Source organism: Macrotis lagotis, chromosome 8 (genome assembly GCF_037893015.1).
Source record: "Macrotis lagotis isolate mMagLag1 chromosome 8, bilby.v1.9.chrom.fasta, whole genome shotgun sequence".
Classification (NCBI taxonomy): domain Eukaryota; kingdom Metazoa; phylum Chordata; class Mammalia; order Peramelemorphia; family Peramelidae; genus Macrotis; species Macrotis lagotis.
This window is the reverse complement of record NC_133665.1, coordinates 95,910,571-95,927,180: the sequence shown is the minus strand read 5'-3', so window position 1 is coordinate 95,927,180 and position 16,610 is coordinate 95,910,571. Positions and strand designations below refer to the sequence as shown.

The window sequence follows — 16,610 nt, the reverse complement described above, 5'->3', positions numbered from 1 at the left end:
AGACGCTGGCATCGCTCTGAGGCCTGAAGGCAAAATAAGGCCAGGGCCTCCCACCGGTCCCGGATGATGCTCTTAGTGGTCCGGGGGTATAGCCATTCAAGGCATCCATGTCTCTGGAATAAACATCCCCAGCCCAGGGAACTGTCCCCCAGTGTGTGAAAGAGGACAGGCGACTCCGGGTCGTATTGAACCAAGAAGGAAGAGGTTCTGCGGAAAATTTCCGAGAGTGCCTGTCTTGCCTGGGGGGTCCAACTTCTAGGGGATGACAGATGGGAGTCGCCTTTAAGGACATCATATAGAGGTTGCATTAAGGAGGATGGGAGGGGCATAGCGGGACGCAGCCACTGTATGGCGCCAACAAGCCTCTGAAAATCATTAAGAGTAGTGTATCCCTCGACGTTGATCGGAGGAAGTGCCCTACTAATCTTTCCCGGAAAAATCCTATGCCCCAAGTAATCATAGGGGAAATCCATCTGTACCTTTTCCGGGGCTATGTGAAGCCCCTTCTTGCGGAGGACATGGGTGGTGCGTTTGCAAGCAAGCCCGAGCCCCCGTCACAGAAGGTGCTGCAATCAAGATATCATCCATGTAATGTATGAGCATGCAATTCGGGAATTCTTTTCTGATAGGATGTAGCAGAGTATCCATGTAAAGCTGGCACAGGGTGGGGCTATTGGCCATTCCCTGCGGTAGGACGGTGAACTGATAACGTTTACTGGGGGCTTGGAAATTGATCGCGGGGAGGGAAAAGGCAAATTTTTCTTTGTCCTCCGGGTGGAGGGGAATGCTATAGAAGCAGTCTTTAACATCAATCACTATAATAGTCCACCCTTGCGGGACTGCAGTGGGCATAGGGAGACCAGGTTGGAGGGTCCCCATGGGTACCATGTTGGCATTTACTGCCCGAAGATCAATCAACATTCTCCAACTCCCCCCTTTCTTTTTTATGACAAAGACGGGGGAGTTATACGGGCTAAGGGACGGTTCCACTTTGTTCTCGCGCAGAAGGGTCATTACTATGTCTGTGAGGGCGATGAGCTTTTCTTTTGTCAGGGGCCACTGCTCAACCCAAATAGGTTTCTTATTAATCCATGTTATTCTGGGGGAAAAGCTCATCTCTAGAGTGGCCCCAATTAATTTCCCCGCAGGCTATCAGGGGTGGCAAGTGTCAGGTTAAGCTGGCTCAAGATATCTCTACCCCATAATGCATAAGGGAGGTCGGGTAGGCACAGTGGGGTGAAGAGTCCAGATTCTTCCAAAGCTGACCACCGTAAGGCGTGTGCTGCTTTCATGGCAGATCTATTGCCCCCCACCCCCGTCACTGCTTGAGGGCTCTGTAGGAGTGGCCACTCGCGCCTCCACTGTCCCCTATTTATGACAGAGCAATCGGCTCCAGTGTCAATTATCCCTTCGAGCTTCTGATTTTCCACCGTGATGGTTAACAGTGGTCGCCCAGAGCTGACCGGGTGGACCCAGTTCACATGAGCGGGAGGGGCCCGCAAGGGCAGCGCCTTTCCCACCTCTTGGCCCTGTTTTACCAAGGTGGGAAAGGGGTGGGGGTTTGTGACCCTTACGGATGTGGGACTTCCGGGACCAAAAATGACCTGGGTATGGGTGACTAAGTCCACACATCTCTCAGCCCCTGTGATGAGCGCTGGGAAAATATTTAGCTCGATGGGAATCATCGAGGTTTCCCAAGGCCCGATCTCTCTCTGCTGTGTCCCTTCTCTATAGTCAACCCTCACGGGGATAGTCACAGTAATGGGGCCGCTGTCTTCGAGCACGGGGGGGGGGGGGGGGGGGCCCGCGGCCGGGCCCCTCCCTTTCCCTTTTCCCGACTTCTCTTTGGATCGGCAGAACCTGGCTATGTGACCTGGCTTTCCACAGGAATAACAGGTCGGAACTGAAGTGGAGGGGGGCCGCTGCCTGCACTGTGCTTTGAGGTGCCCTGGCTTTCCGCACCCAAAACAGGTGGGTCTCACCTGCATACCACGAAGGGCGGTCAGGAGGCTATCCTCCCGGTTCTCCATGGCAGTCACTAAGGCTTGAATTGAATCCTTGCTGGGCATGTCCAGCAATTTGTCAACAATTTCTTCTAATGAAGCGTCGGGGGGAAGGCTGCTAATGGCTGCGATCCCTTTGGGGCGAAGACCCTCTTTAATCAATTGTCTCATAAGTAGATCAGATCCCGGGGTGTCTCCCATTATACGAGTCACTGTCTCTTTAACCTCGTTCACAAATGAGAGGGGTGTCTGATCTGCTCTCTGCTTCAGCCCAACCAACTTCTGTGTGGCTCTCCCCCCTTTCATGGCTCCAATCTTATCCCAAGCTGCAACATGTGTTTCTTTAACAGTCTCTAGCTCAAACTGGCCATACCGGGCCTGAACAGCAGGGTCAGTATAGGCTCCAGTTCCACACAGGAGGTCAATGGCTAAATCCAGGGGAGTATAACCCCGGGATTTTGCCAGCTTAGAGGCCTCTCTGCGGGCCTGAGCCTTAAAAGCTAAATATGAGGAGGCATCCAGGCACGCGGCTGCAATTTCGTCAAAGTCAGCAGGGGTCCAAGGGTGCGTAGCAAAGAGGTTTTGCATCAGTCTTTTTACATAAGGGGAGCTTGGGCCGTATTTAGTCACGGCCTCCTTAAGTTCCTTAAGCATCTTAAAAGGGACAGGGCGGTAGTCTCAGGCTCCGGTAAGGGGGTCCGTAAATACCGGGTAGAGGCCCCAGTCATCCCAGTCCACCTCCTCCCCTTTCTCTATTGCTATGGAGGCACTCGTGGCAAGTAGGCCGGATGGGCGGAGCCCTTGAGGGGATCTCTGAAGGGCGGACAAGGAACACGGGGGATTTTTTGCCTCTGTTTCCTGGCTGGGCCGCCAAGTCTGGGGCGCGGCAGCTGTCCAATCAGCGCGGACTTCTCCCTCCTCGTCAGCAGCCTCCCGGTCCCACCTACTCACGCTCCTCTTCCTGCCACCCCTGAGGACTGTTTGCACCCCTCCCTTCCCGCGCTCGGAAACTTCCGGCCCTGAATCTCTAAGTGTGCCACATTCATCGCCCTCCCCCTTTTCATTCTGTCTCGGTAAGGAGGGGCATGCGGCATTTTCTTCTCCCTGGGGGCCCCTTGTTCCCCCATTGTTTCTTCTAAGTTCCTCCCATGGATACAGGGGAGGGGGTGGCCTTCCCTCTTCCTCTGAGCTCTCTGAATCCGATCCCGCCAACGAGCTACCCACCTGAGTGCTGATTGGTCGTGCCAAAGTCACCTTCTGGGGATGCAGGGCTGCATCCACTATCTTATACACTGTAAAATCCTCAGGGGTCAGTTTTCCCGGGCAGGTGTCATCATAGGAGGCCATCTGCTGCCCTACCACCTTCCATTTATCTGGTTGGATCCCACTATGTTGCACCCAAGGGCAGATGTTCCAGATATTCTCAACAAAAGCACGGCACGTCTTGATAGGTAATTTACAGCCATGCTTAGCGCAGAGTTTATAAAGCTGCGCTGCAACGACCTCTTTTTCCTCCGGCTCAAAGGCGGGAATACTATTCCGGCCCCCCATGCTGTCTACTAGCCGAGGCTGCAATCCTAACAGGTGGCAGAACTGGAAAGTTCCCGTTCGGCAAAAGAGAAGGAGGCAGCAGGGCACAATCAGACAGGCCAGCATGGCAAGGAGCGTGATTAGAGCAGAAGGAGAAAGGGAAGAGAAAGGAAGCATAGTCAACACAATAGGGATATGTCCCTCAGGCAATATCTGAGAGTAAACGCCCTCTCCTTCCTCCCGGTCGGAAACGACCAAGGCTGTCTGGAGAATCCGACCAGCGGATTCAGACGTTCCCTAGCAAAATCAGGTCCCTGTTCCGGGTGCCACTTGCCGGGTTTTTATTTACAACGCCGGCTTCTTTATGCTAGTCCGTCCTCTTACTCACCAGTCCAACACGTGATGAGTCTTCGGGGTACCTCCGGCCCCCACTCTTTGATGGGGGAAGAACCAGACAGAGCGCCTGAGGTGGATAATGAGTCTTTATTCTTCTGTGATCACATCCCGCTCACGCCCAACCTCTCAGCAGACACTTTTATCCCCTCTGTCCTCCCTCCCATGAACTCTTACTCAATGAGGGGCCGAGTTCTGTAACATTCCCTTATAAGGTGATTATGTTTCCCCCTCTAAGCGACCGCCAAGCCTCTTCCCCCTGCCCCCAACACCAATTGAAGGACATTTACTGGATTTCCAATTCTTTGCCACCACAAACAGGGCTGCTGTAAATATTTTTGTATAAGTGATGTTTTCACCCTTTCTCATCATCTCTTCAGGGTATAGACGCAGTAGTGGTATTGCTGAGTCAAAGGGTATGCACATTTTTGTTGCCCTTTGGGCATAGTTCCAAATAGCTCTCTGGAAAGGTTGGATGACTTCACAGCTCCACCAACAGTGTAATAGTGTCCCAGATTTCCCACAACCCTTCCAACAGTGATCATCATCCTTCCTGGTCATATTGGCCAATCTGAGAGGTGTGAGGTGGTACCTCAGAGAAGCTTTAATTTGCATTTCTCTTATAATTAATGATTTAGAGCATTTTTTCATATGACTATGGATTACTTTGATCTCCTCATCTGTAAATTGCCTTTGTATATCCTTTGACCATTTGTCAATTAGGGAATGGCTTTTTGTTTTAAAAATATGACTCAGTTCTCTGTATATTTTAGAAATGAGTCCTTTGTCAGAATCATTAGTTGTAAAGATTGTTTCCCAATGTGCTACATTTCTTTTGATCTTGTTTACATTGGGAGAAACACATCTTAATAAAGACACTAGATTATGTTGTTTTTAATTTAGATTGTTAAAAAATTGAACTCAGTTCCAATGACCTGACTTTACCCTGATTTTATTTTCTCTAATATAGACCTAGATTTTGTGACTGGATGTCCATGTCATTAAGTTACTTACATGATGATACTAGCAAAGAGGTAGCAAAAAGGTTGAATTCATACTTCTACCATTTGTGTCAGTGAATTCTGAATCTCAAAATCTACACATTAAATATAAAATACAAAGAAGCCTGACAGAATGAAGCTAAAAATGAAATTAAAGCTCTTTATAAGTTTCTGAAAATAAATGTATTTATGATTTATGCACTTGAAGGGTTTTTTAATGAAATAGACAAACAAGAATGCTTCTGACCTCAATTTGTCAGGCAGCTGGAAGGCATAGTTAACATACTTTCAAGGTATATAAATAAGATTGAGCCACTCGGATATTTATTGCAAAAGAATGCTTGTCTTCTTATGATACAATTAGTCCTTTAAAAGAGCCAGGCTGAATTTATATACTTATTTTATGGTCACAATTTATATACATATATATATATATATATATATATACACACACATATGTATGTATGTATATATATGTATACATGTATGTATACACACATTATTACATTTCTCCTTTCTTCTCTCTTTGTATATCTCTCCATTTGTCTCTCTGTCTCTCCATCTATCTCTCTGTCTCTCTCTCTTTGTCTCTGCTTCCTCCTGTTCACACTAAGTCTCCCTCTCATCTTTATGTGTCAGTATGTTTCTCACTCAATTCTAAATCTTCTAAGTACACTGAAGAGAAGTAAAGGAGGATGTTTGAAATTAAACAAATCTCTCTTGAGGTCTCATTTTTTGAGTAGCTCCTTTCTTCTAGTTCAGGTCTTAACACTTTAAAATGAGAGTCCATCATTGTACCTTTCCAACATCTCCATCCCCACCCTACAAGGACATGGAGGGTCTTTTTCTTACAGTAAAAGTTCCATCCCTCATAGGATACTTTCCAGATAGCTAGTAGTCACCTCAATCTTGTCTTTGCCTAGAGATTTCCCTTAAGGCACAAGTAGTTGTAGGGATCATTTGCCTTTGCTGTCACTGTCCTCGTTTCTCTGAACCCTTCTACTTCATTGGTCTTCCTAGTCTCTCCTCTTTACCTTAGGAACCCAATACCTCAGATCCCTCCCATTAAAACCTACTCTCAGAGAACAGGGTAACAGAGATATCAGCATGAAGGTCACATTTGAGATCTTTTATTCCTTTTTCTCCTATCTCTTATCCTTTACACAAAGACACACACACACACACACACAAACACATGCACACAAACATATACACATACACATACACATACACACACAATGTGTTCAAGGTCTATAGGCTGCCCCAAGTCTGCTTAAGCCTGGGACTCTGTGGTACCCCTGCAAAGTTAGCTTCCCATGACCCAGGAATCATTTCCAAGACAATAGTCAGCTTTCTGATCCCACTAAGGTGTTATAGACAACTTAAGATGCTATCTTTCCTGTAACTATTTCTATTTTAAAGCAAGATTTCTGAACACAAAAATGCCTTATCTCTAATGACAGGGCTGTCCAATCTTACTTTTAAAAGTTTTTGAGTTTTTGTCGAAACAATCAGTAATATATTTTGATTTGCCATTTTAGTGAGAGCTCTGTAGGAGCTCTGCTTCCTTTACTAACCATTTAGTAAACCCATTTTAGGCATCCCTACCTAATACCCACAATTTCTGGCAAAAGGACTGAATCAGTGAGAGAGATACATATTAAGATGGGAGTATTTTAACATCCCCCTCCAATCCTAACACATAAATGACACTGTAACTCCTTAAGAAAAGTCATTGCTTATGAAATCAGCTGGTACCAGAGGTACTATCAATAATTAGAGAATAGAAAGAACAACTGTATTTTTAGCATTCGAGACTTGAATAAGGAACTAGTAAGACATGTAAACAGGGAGCTAGGATTAAAATAAAAAGAAACAATTTGGCTTTCCTTACACAAATGTTTTGTGCTGTGAATCCTTTTGTTGGCTCTGTCTACCCAGTTACTATGTCTTCTCCCTTGGGAGTCCCCTAGTATGGTTTTGAGGGAAGAGCAATTGCACTAAAACAGTTTGCCCTAGAGAGCAGGCTCTTGGTAAAATACATTCAGTAGTAGAATATATTCAGACCCGAAAGATGCAGAGAATGAAGGAAAGCCATAGTTATCACTGGACAGGTAGATCACAGGATAGTGTCAGTTAGTGGGTCATATGGCTAAGGACCTAGGATCAGAGCCACAGATCTGAGGAGCGAATAGATCTGCTGAATCCCAGAAGACAATAAAGAAGACAAATTCAGATTCCTTAGAGCAACACTTGTGGAAGACAGAATAGAGCCAATTCCTAGATCTTTCACTTTTTATAGAATGAAGCCAGTTTAGTTTCCAGAAAGGAAGTGAGAAGAGCAGTCCACTTCACTCCAGCCAAGAGAATCTCCCCAGAAAATATAAAAAGCCCCGGCATGTCTGGTTTCCAGGTCAGTTGGGTGTTGGATAGCTTCATGCGATTATCATCTTCTCTCAGAATTTAAGCCTTGTTGAATTGCAGCCAGCTGGAGTCATTAAAAATAGCTGGCTGTGATTTGAATAAAATGCCTTTTGGCAAAGCTGCAAAAAATAAAATTAGAATGATCAATGCAAGTCTGAATGAATGCTGGTATGGAGGTTCCTGCAAAGCTCTTCTCTGTCAATGCAATGATAGATTAGTCTTTATAAGCTGAAGTCATGACAATCTCCAAGATGCAAGGCATCTAACATGGCTAAAGAGAAAATTAATTGATACCGTTAACATATTTAATACTATTGCCGTCTTCCATTCTAGGACTGGAAATATCCTCCCCCGCTCCTTTAATCTTCTTAAATTGTATTAATTGAAGCACAGAATACAGAACAAGGGAGGGTGGCATTCTGCTAGACCCCAACCTGGTCAGACAACATCTGGGACATTGTGTTCCCTAGGCAGCACATTTTAAGAATGACTTGAATGATGGAGAACACATCTGGAGGAATTTGACTAGAGTTTGTGAAGAGAAGGAGGACCATACCTCATGAAGACTGGCTGAAGGATGGAAAAGAGAATAGTGAGGAGAGACAGGACACATTATCTTCAAGTAGTTTACATATCTGAAAATATTAAATTTATTGAGTTGGATTTTAGAGGAAAAGAACAAGGAATTCTGAGAGTAGTTTATAAGAAGAAAGATTTCAGTACATTGTAACAGAAAGTATTCTAACAATTAGAGTTATACGGAAGTAGAATATACTAATAGACTCATAGATTTAACCTAGAAGGAAAGAAAAAAAAAGTAATGAAATCTAAGCTTTCCTGGTTTTTACAGATGAGGAAACTGAGGCACAGTGAGGTTAAAAATCACTTGTCTGAACACATACAGTAACTCAGAGAGCAGCTAGTTGGTGAAGATAGGACACTGATCCGGAGTTCAAATCCAACCTCAGACACTTGATATTTACTATCATTCCCCTGGGATGTGCTGTGACCTTGGACAAGTCACTCAACTTCCTTTCCTAACACACAAACAAAAATAACAAAGGAAATTTGTTTTAAAAGTCAGGGTAATTAGTGGTAAAGCCAGGATTTGAACCCAGGGCTTCTGACTTCATGTTCACTGTCTTCTTGCTGTAAGGACCTCACCATCACTGAAGATTTTTAACCTGAAAGTAATATTGTAAAATATAGAGTTGCTCAATTACAGGTTGGATTAAATGATTTCCGAGGTGCCTTCCAACTCAGAGAGTTTAGGATTCTGCCATTTTATTTTAGGTTCTTATTGATCACAGTAGCCTTTGGTAAAATTTTATCCTGACATTTCATATTTTTGAATGTATCATTCACATGAGGACAAGTGGTTACAAAGCCAACTTCAAAAAAATATATAGATTCAGGTCCCACTTTGATTTCATGTTGGCTGGGAGACTTAAGGCAAGCCAGTTAGCTTCTCTGTTCCAGGCAATCTTTACTGTTCTAAGTTACAGAGTAGGAATGCAGTTCCCTCTTCCAGTGAAATCAAAGATGCCATTTTTATAGGGTATTTTGTTTCGTTTTTTTAGGGGTTTTTTGGCAAGACAAATGGGGTTAAGTGGCTTGCCCAAGGCTACACAGCTAGGTAATTATTATTAAGTTGTTGTTATTATTATTATTATTATTATTATTATTATTATTATTATTATTATTATTATTATTGAGTGTCTGAGGCTGTACTTGAACTCAGGTACTCCTGACTCGAGGGCCAGTGCTCTATCCACTGCACCATCTAGCCACCCTGAAACAAACCTTTTAATGGAAGTCCTATTAAAGCCCAGAAAGATAAGTGAGAAATAAAAACCAGTTACCGAGGGAGCAGTGCCAACAGCCAGTGGCTGAGGGGCCAGAGCAGGACTTATCTGAGCTTAGCCCTGGGGGCTTTTCACTCTGGGAACCACATCACTCTGAGAAACAACCAGAGAGTGGAGGCGGGGCCATGGGAGTGAAGGTCTGGGAGGAGCTGGAGGGTAGGTTCCAGCCTCCAGTATCCCCTACTGGTCTGAAGGGTATATTGCATACAGTGAGAAAAGCCTCCAGTGCCCCCTACTAGACATTCAGGGATCAAAGCCTCGGACATCCTTTACTGGCCAGCTGGAGACATTACAAACAGTGAGTAATGGCTCTAGGGATCCCACCACCAAACCTGTGTGAACCAGCCCCTCCTTCAACACAAGATCTTAGGAAAATTATGAAAGGCCATCAAAATGGGGGACCATAGAAAAATTCCTAGAAGAAAAATACCCTAATTCAGAGAGACGTAGAACCTCTAAGGAGAATATGATTTGGTCTCCAGCACAGAAAGATTTCCTTGAAGAAATCAGGAAGGAGTTTAAAAATCAACTGTAAAATTTTGGAAAAATAACCCAAGAGAAGATTATCACCTTGCAACAAGAAAACAAATCCTTGGAAAATACATTTGGACAAATGCAAAATGAAAATAATTATCTCAAAACCTCAAATGATCAAAGGTAAAACTCTTACAAAAATAGAAATGACCAATTGGAAAAGAAGTTGCAATAGGTAAATGAAGAAAATTCTTCCCTCAAAAAAGAATCCATGGAAACCAATGACTTCATGAGACAATAAGAATTTGTTAAATAAAACCAACAAATTGAAAAAAATAGAAGAAAATGTCAAATACCTCATCAGCAAAACCACTGACCTCAAGAATAGATTGAGGAGAGATAACCTAAAAATTATTGGTTTTCCTGAAAACATTGAAGAGAAAAATATCCTGGACTCAATATTGCAGGATTTGGTGATGGAAAACTGTCCTGATATCATGGAACCAGAGGGCAAAATAGTTATTGAAAAAATACATTGGGGGGGTGGCTAGGTGGTGCAGTGGATAGAACACTGGCCCTGGAATCAGGAGTACCTGAGCTCAAATCCAACCTCAGATGCTTAATAATTACCTAGCTGTGTTGCCTTGGGGGAAATGACTTAACCCCATTGCCTTGTAAAAACATAAAAAAGAAAAAATAAAGGAAGGAAGAAAGAAAAAAATATATTGAATCCCTCTGTAAAGGGATCCCAACTGAAAACTCCAAGGAATATTGTAGCAAAATTCCAGAACTATCAGATAAAAGAGAAAATCCTACAAGTTGCCAGAAAGAAACAATTTAGACACTAACAAACTACAGTAAGGATTATACAGGAACTGGCTCTATCAACATTAAGAGATCAAAGGGCCAGGAATGCAATATTCCAAAGAGCAAGGGAGCTTGGAATGCAGCCAAGAATTCATTATTTGGCAAAAATGAGCCTTTTCTTCCAGGGCAAAAGATGGACATTTAATGAAATAGGAGACTTCGAACTTTTCCTGATGAAAAGAGTAGAGTTTGATAGAAGATTTGGATTTCAGACAGGAGACTCAAGATACACATGAAAAGGTAAAGTTTAAAAAAAAAAGAGGGGGGAAGGGGAAAAAACTGTTATCTAATAAGATGAAACTGGCAATATCTCTACCTGGGAGAAAGACTAGAGAAAGACTCTAATAACTCTCAATAATTGTAATTCTATTAGAATATACTTAGAAATTATGGACACTCATGACCTTTCTGTGACTCAGAAAGAATGATTAAAAAACAATACCTCCTTAAAAAGGAGGACAGTAAAGAGAAGGGAGGATGGAAGTGACTGAATAGGGTAAATCTCATTACATTAAGAGGTACAAAGGATGTATTGCAGTAGAGGGGAAGAAGGAAGGAGGTGAGAACTGTCTGAATCTTAATCTCATCAGGTTGGCTTAAAATTAAGGTACATACACTCAGTTAAGTTAAGAACCTTATCTTACCTTTAAAGTATTAAAAGGAGAAAAGGGGAGGGGGAGGAAAGGTGGAACCAACAGAAGGAAGGGAAGGAAGAAGGGGCAAAGGGAAAGGGCAAAAAAGGGGATGGGGAATGGATTTAAGAAGGCAAGCACACTGAAGGTGCGGATATTAGAAAATACTGGGGAATATGGATAAAAGGAAAAATGGAGGGAAATACAAACAGAGGGAAGATAACATGGAAGGCAATAAAGAGTTAGTAATTATAACCTTGTATGTGAATGGGATGAACTCTCCCTTGAAACATAAGCAAATAGCAGAGTGGATTAAAAGCCAGATTCTTACAATATGCTGTTTACAAGAAACTCATTTGAAGCAGAGAGATACATATAGAGTAAAGGTAAAAGGTTGGAGCAAAATATATTTTGCTTCAGCTGAGGTGAAAAAAAGCAGGGATAGTAATCCTTATCTCAGACAAAGCAGCTGCAAAAATAGATATCATTCAAAGAGATAAGGAAGGAAACTATATCCTCCTAAAAGGTAGCATAGACAATAAAGTAATCTCAGTACTAAATATGTAATACACCCAATGGTATAATACCTAAATCTGAGAGTGGGAGATTGAAGTCTCCCACTAGTAGAGTTTTGCTGTCTATGTCTTCCTGTAACTCCTTCAAACTCCTCTAAGAATCTGGATCAAAAGGAATATACTTTTTTTTTCTGCAGTACATGACACATACACAAAAATTGACCATATACTAGAGCATAAAAACCCAATAATCAATTGCAAAAAAAAGGCAGAAATAGGTAAATGCATCTTTCTCAGATCAAAATGCAATAAAAATCACATGCAATATTGGGTGAGGGAGATATAGAACCAAAAATAATTAGACACTAAATAACCTCATTTTAAAGAAGTAGTGGATTAAACAACAAATTATAGAAAGAATTAATTATTTCACCCTAGATAAAGACAATAATGAAACAACATACCAAAACTTATGTGACACAACCAAGGCAATGGTCAGGGGAAATGTCATTTCTTTAAATGCTCATGTGAATAAATTAGAGATAGAGGAAATCAATTAAATATGCAACTACAAAAATTAGAGAAAGAACAAATTAAAAACTCCCAATTAAATACCAAATTAGAAATTCTAAAAATTAAAGGAGAAATTAATAAAATTGAAAACAAGAAAACTATGAAGCTAATAAATAAAACCAAGTGTTGGGTTTATGAAAAAACCAATAAAATTGATAAACCCGTGGTTAATTTGATTTAAAAAAGGGAAAACCAAATTACCAGTATCATAAATGAAAAAGGTGAAATCACCACCAATGAGGAGAAAATTAAAGTAATAATTCACAATTATTTTGCCCAAATATGCCAATAAATTTGATAATCTAAGTGAAAAGAATGAATATTTACAAAAATATAAGTTGTCCAGGTTAAATGAAGAGGGAATTAAATATCTAAATAACTCTATCTCAGAAAAAGAAATTCAACAAGCCATTATTGAACTCCCTAAGACAAAAATCTCCAGGGCCAGATGCATTCACAAGTGAATTCTATCAAACCTTTATGGAACAATTGGAACCAATTCAATATAAACTCTTTGGAAAAATAGATGAAGATGGAACTGTGCCTGACTCTTTCTATGACACCAATATGATGCTGATAACTAAATCAGGAAGAGTAAAAACAGAAAAAGAAAGTTAGAGACCTATCTCTCTGAGGAATATCGATGCAAAAACCTTGAATAAAATCCTAGCAAAATGATTACAAGTTATCACTAAGATAATACATTATGGCCAAGTAATATTTATCCTAGGAATTCAGGGTTGGTTCAATATTAGGAACACTGTTAGTATAATTAATTATATCAATAACCAATCTATCAGAAATCATATGATTATATCAATAGATGCTGAAAAAGCTTTTCAAAAAATACAGCAACCTTTCCTACTAAAAACACCAGAGAGTGTAGGAATAAATGGATTGCTCCTTAGAATATAAGTAGTATCTCTCTGAAACCATCAACAAGCCTTATATGCAGTGGGGACAGGCTAGAGGCATTCCCAATAAGATCAGGGGTGAAACAAGGATGCCCATTATCACCATTACTATTCAATATTGTATTAGAAATGTTCGCTTCAGCAATTAGAGAAAAATAAGAAATTGAAGTATTAGAATTGGGAAGGAAGAGACAAAACTCTCACGTTTTGCAGATGACATGATGGTATGCTTAGAGAATCCCAAAAAATCATCTAAAAATGACTTGAAATAATTAGCAACTTTAGTAAAGTCAAAGGATATAAAATAGACCCTCATAAATCCTCAACATTTCTATATATGACTAGCAAGATACAACAGAAAAAGCTAGAAAGAGAAATCCCATTCAAAGTAACCTTTAGACAATATAAAATACCTGGGAGTCTATCTGCCAAGGCAGACTCAAAAACTTTTTGAAAATATTTTCAAAACACTTCTCACACAAATAAAATCAGATTTAAACACCCAGAGCAAACATCAACTGCTCATGAATAGGTCAAACTAATATAATAAAAATGACAATTCTACCAAAGCTAAACTACCTTTTTTGTTCCCTACCAATGAAAATTACAAAAAATTATTGAGTTAGAAAAAGTTGTAAGTAAATTCATGTGGAGAAATAAAAAGTCAAGAATTTCCAGGGATTCAATGACAAATAAAGAAGGTAGCTTAGCCTTAGCAGATATAAAATTACATTGTAGGGCCGGCTAGGTGGCATAGTGGATAAAGCACCAGCCTTGGAGTCAGGAGTACCTGGGTTCAAATCCAGTCTCATACAGTTAATAATTACCTAGCTGTGTGGCCTTGGGCAAGCCACTTAACCCCATTTGCCTTACAAAAACCTAAAAACAAACAAACAGACAAAAATTATATTGTAAAACATCAGTCATCAAAACTGGTATTGGCTAAGAAACAGTGGTGGATCAGTGGAATAGACTAGGTGCAATAATAGGAAATGATTATAGTAATTTGCTGTTTGATAAACCCAAAGAGTCCAGCTATTGGGATAAAATCTCTCTCTTCCATAAAAACTGCTGGAAAAATTAGAAGTTACTATGGAAGAAACTTAGATCAACATCTCACACCCTATACCAAGATAAGATCAAAATGGATACAGGACCTAGACATAAAAAACCAATATTATAAGCAAACTAGAAGATCAAGGAATAATTTACCTGTCAGACTGATGGAAAGGGAAGCAGTTTATGACCAAGGAAGAGATGGAGAACATCATTAAAAACAAACTAGATAATTTTGATTATATTAAATTAAAAAGGTTTTGCACAGACAAAACCACTATGACAAAGATCAAAAGAAATGTAGGAAATTGGGAAGCAATTTTTACTAGTATTTCTGACAAAGGACTCATTTCTAAAACAAAGAACTAAGTCAAATTTTCATTAAAAAAATAAAAAGCTATTCCCCAATTGACAAATGGTCCAAGGATATGCAAAGGCAATTTACAGATGAGGAAAGCAAAGCAATCCATAGTCATAGGAAAAAATTGCTCTAATTCACTACTTATTAGAGAATTGCAAATTAAAACATCTCTGAGGTACCATCTCACACCTCTCAGATTGGCCAGTATGACCAGAAAGGACAGTGATCAATATTGTAAGGGTTGTGGGAAATCTGGAACACTAATACATTGTTGGTGGAGCTATGAACTCATCCAACCTTTCTGAAGAGCAATTTGAAATTACACCCAAAGGACAACAAAAATGTGCACGCCCTTTGATCCAACAATAGCATTACTGGGTCTATACCCTGAAGAGATTATGAAAGAGCAATAAAAACATCACTTGTACAAAAATATTCATAGCAGCCCCGTTTGTGGTGGCAAAGAATTGGAAATTGAGTGAATGTCCATCAACTGGCTTAATAAACTGTGGTATATGTATGTCAAGGAACACTATTGTTCTATTAGAAACCAGGAGGGATGGGAATTCAGGGAAGCCTGGAAGGATTTGCATGAATTGATGCTGAGTGAGATAAGCTAAACCAGAACACTGTACACCCTAACAGCAACATGGGGGTGATAATCAACCTCAATGGACTTGCTCATTCCATCAGTGCAACAATCAGACACAATTTTGGGGTATCTACAATTTAGAATGCCATCTGTAGCTAGAGGAAAGAATTGTGGTTTGAAAAAAGACCAAAGACCATTACCTTTAATTTAAAAAAATACCAAACATCTTATTATGTAATTCTGGTATCTCTTATACTTTATTTTTCTTCCTTAAGGATATGATTTCTCTCTCATCACATTCAATTTAGATCAGTGTAGATTTATTGTTTTGTTGAGTGATGACTTAAAAATGATAAAGAAACTTAATGCACATTAAACTCAAGTGTGTTGTAAGCAATTTTTTTCTGAGAATCTGTTGTTAAACATATATCAGCACACCTTTCTCCTCACTCCCCTTCACCTGAGCAGCCTCCTCAGATCCCTTAGCTATCCAGAGTCTCCACTATATCCTTACTAAGCATTACATAAATATTAGTTATTATTACTTGCTTACTAAGAAAGGAGTTCATACTCCTATTCACAAAGTCCAATCCCTTCACTTTTTCAAATAATGAAACTGAGGCCCAGAAAGGTTAAACAGCTTGCCCAAGGCCACACACAAGAAGTTTCAAAGTCCACATTTGAACATATTTCCTTTGACTGAAAATGCAGCATTTGTCATTTACTTTCTATTCACCTATGGCTATCTCTAACCATATCATGTATGTGCAACTATATCAGATTAAGCTACAAGAGAAGCTCCTGAGCACACCAGATCTCATTTAGATGATTGCAGATCCTAGATTTGAGATGCACTTGATAGATGCTTATGTTACAAATTTTGTTGTCCTTTAACCTCCTCATTTCCCTTCACTCCTGAAAGAACAATGTTCTCTTCATAAGCTTTACGTCTGGTGTTGAAATCAAAGCATGGCAAAATTGTAAGTCAAAAAATTACCTTTTGTTCCTGAGTTTCTCCTTTCCAGTTCTTTTCTCTTGATGGTTCTCCTTCATTCCAAATCTCCAATTCCCAATGTCCCAATGTTCTCCTTCTATAATTAATTACTTCTTTTTTTAGTTTTTGCAAGGCAATGGGGTTAAGTGACTTGTCAAAGGTCACCCAGCTAGGTAAATATTATGGGTTTGAGGTCACATTTGAACTCAGGTCCTCCTGACTTCAGAGCTGGTACTCTATCCACTGTGCAACCTAGTGGCCCCCTACTTCATTACTTTTTGAGAGGAATCTACCAGTCAATTATGTATAGCTCTACTACCCAACTATAGCTCTAAGCTCATGGTGAAGTGGGTTAAATCTTGAAGTGACTAAACCAAAAAGGGTCCATTTCTCTCTCCTTGAATCTGCCCCAACCC

The 16,610-nt window shown here is 40.6% G+C and overlaps 1 protein-coding gene across 1 annotated transcript in view; it reads left to right on the top strand.

The window, feature by feature from the left end:
• The window catches only part of PLPPR1 (phospholipid phosphatase related 1), a 189,705-nt gene that overhangs the window by 150,492 nt on the left and 22,603 nt on the right, over positions 1-16,610 (top strand). The window contains 1 exon segment of the mRNA XM_074199020.1: positions 1,039-1,048. Within this exon segment, the coding sequence (XP_074055121.1) occupies positions 1,039-1,048 (10 nt within the window).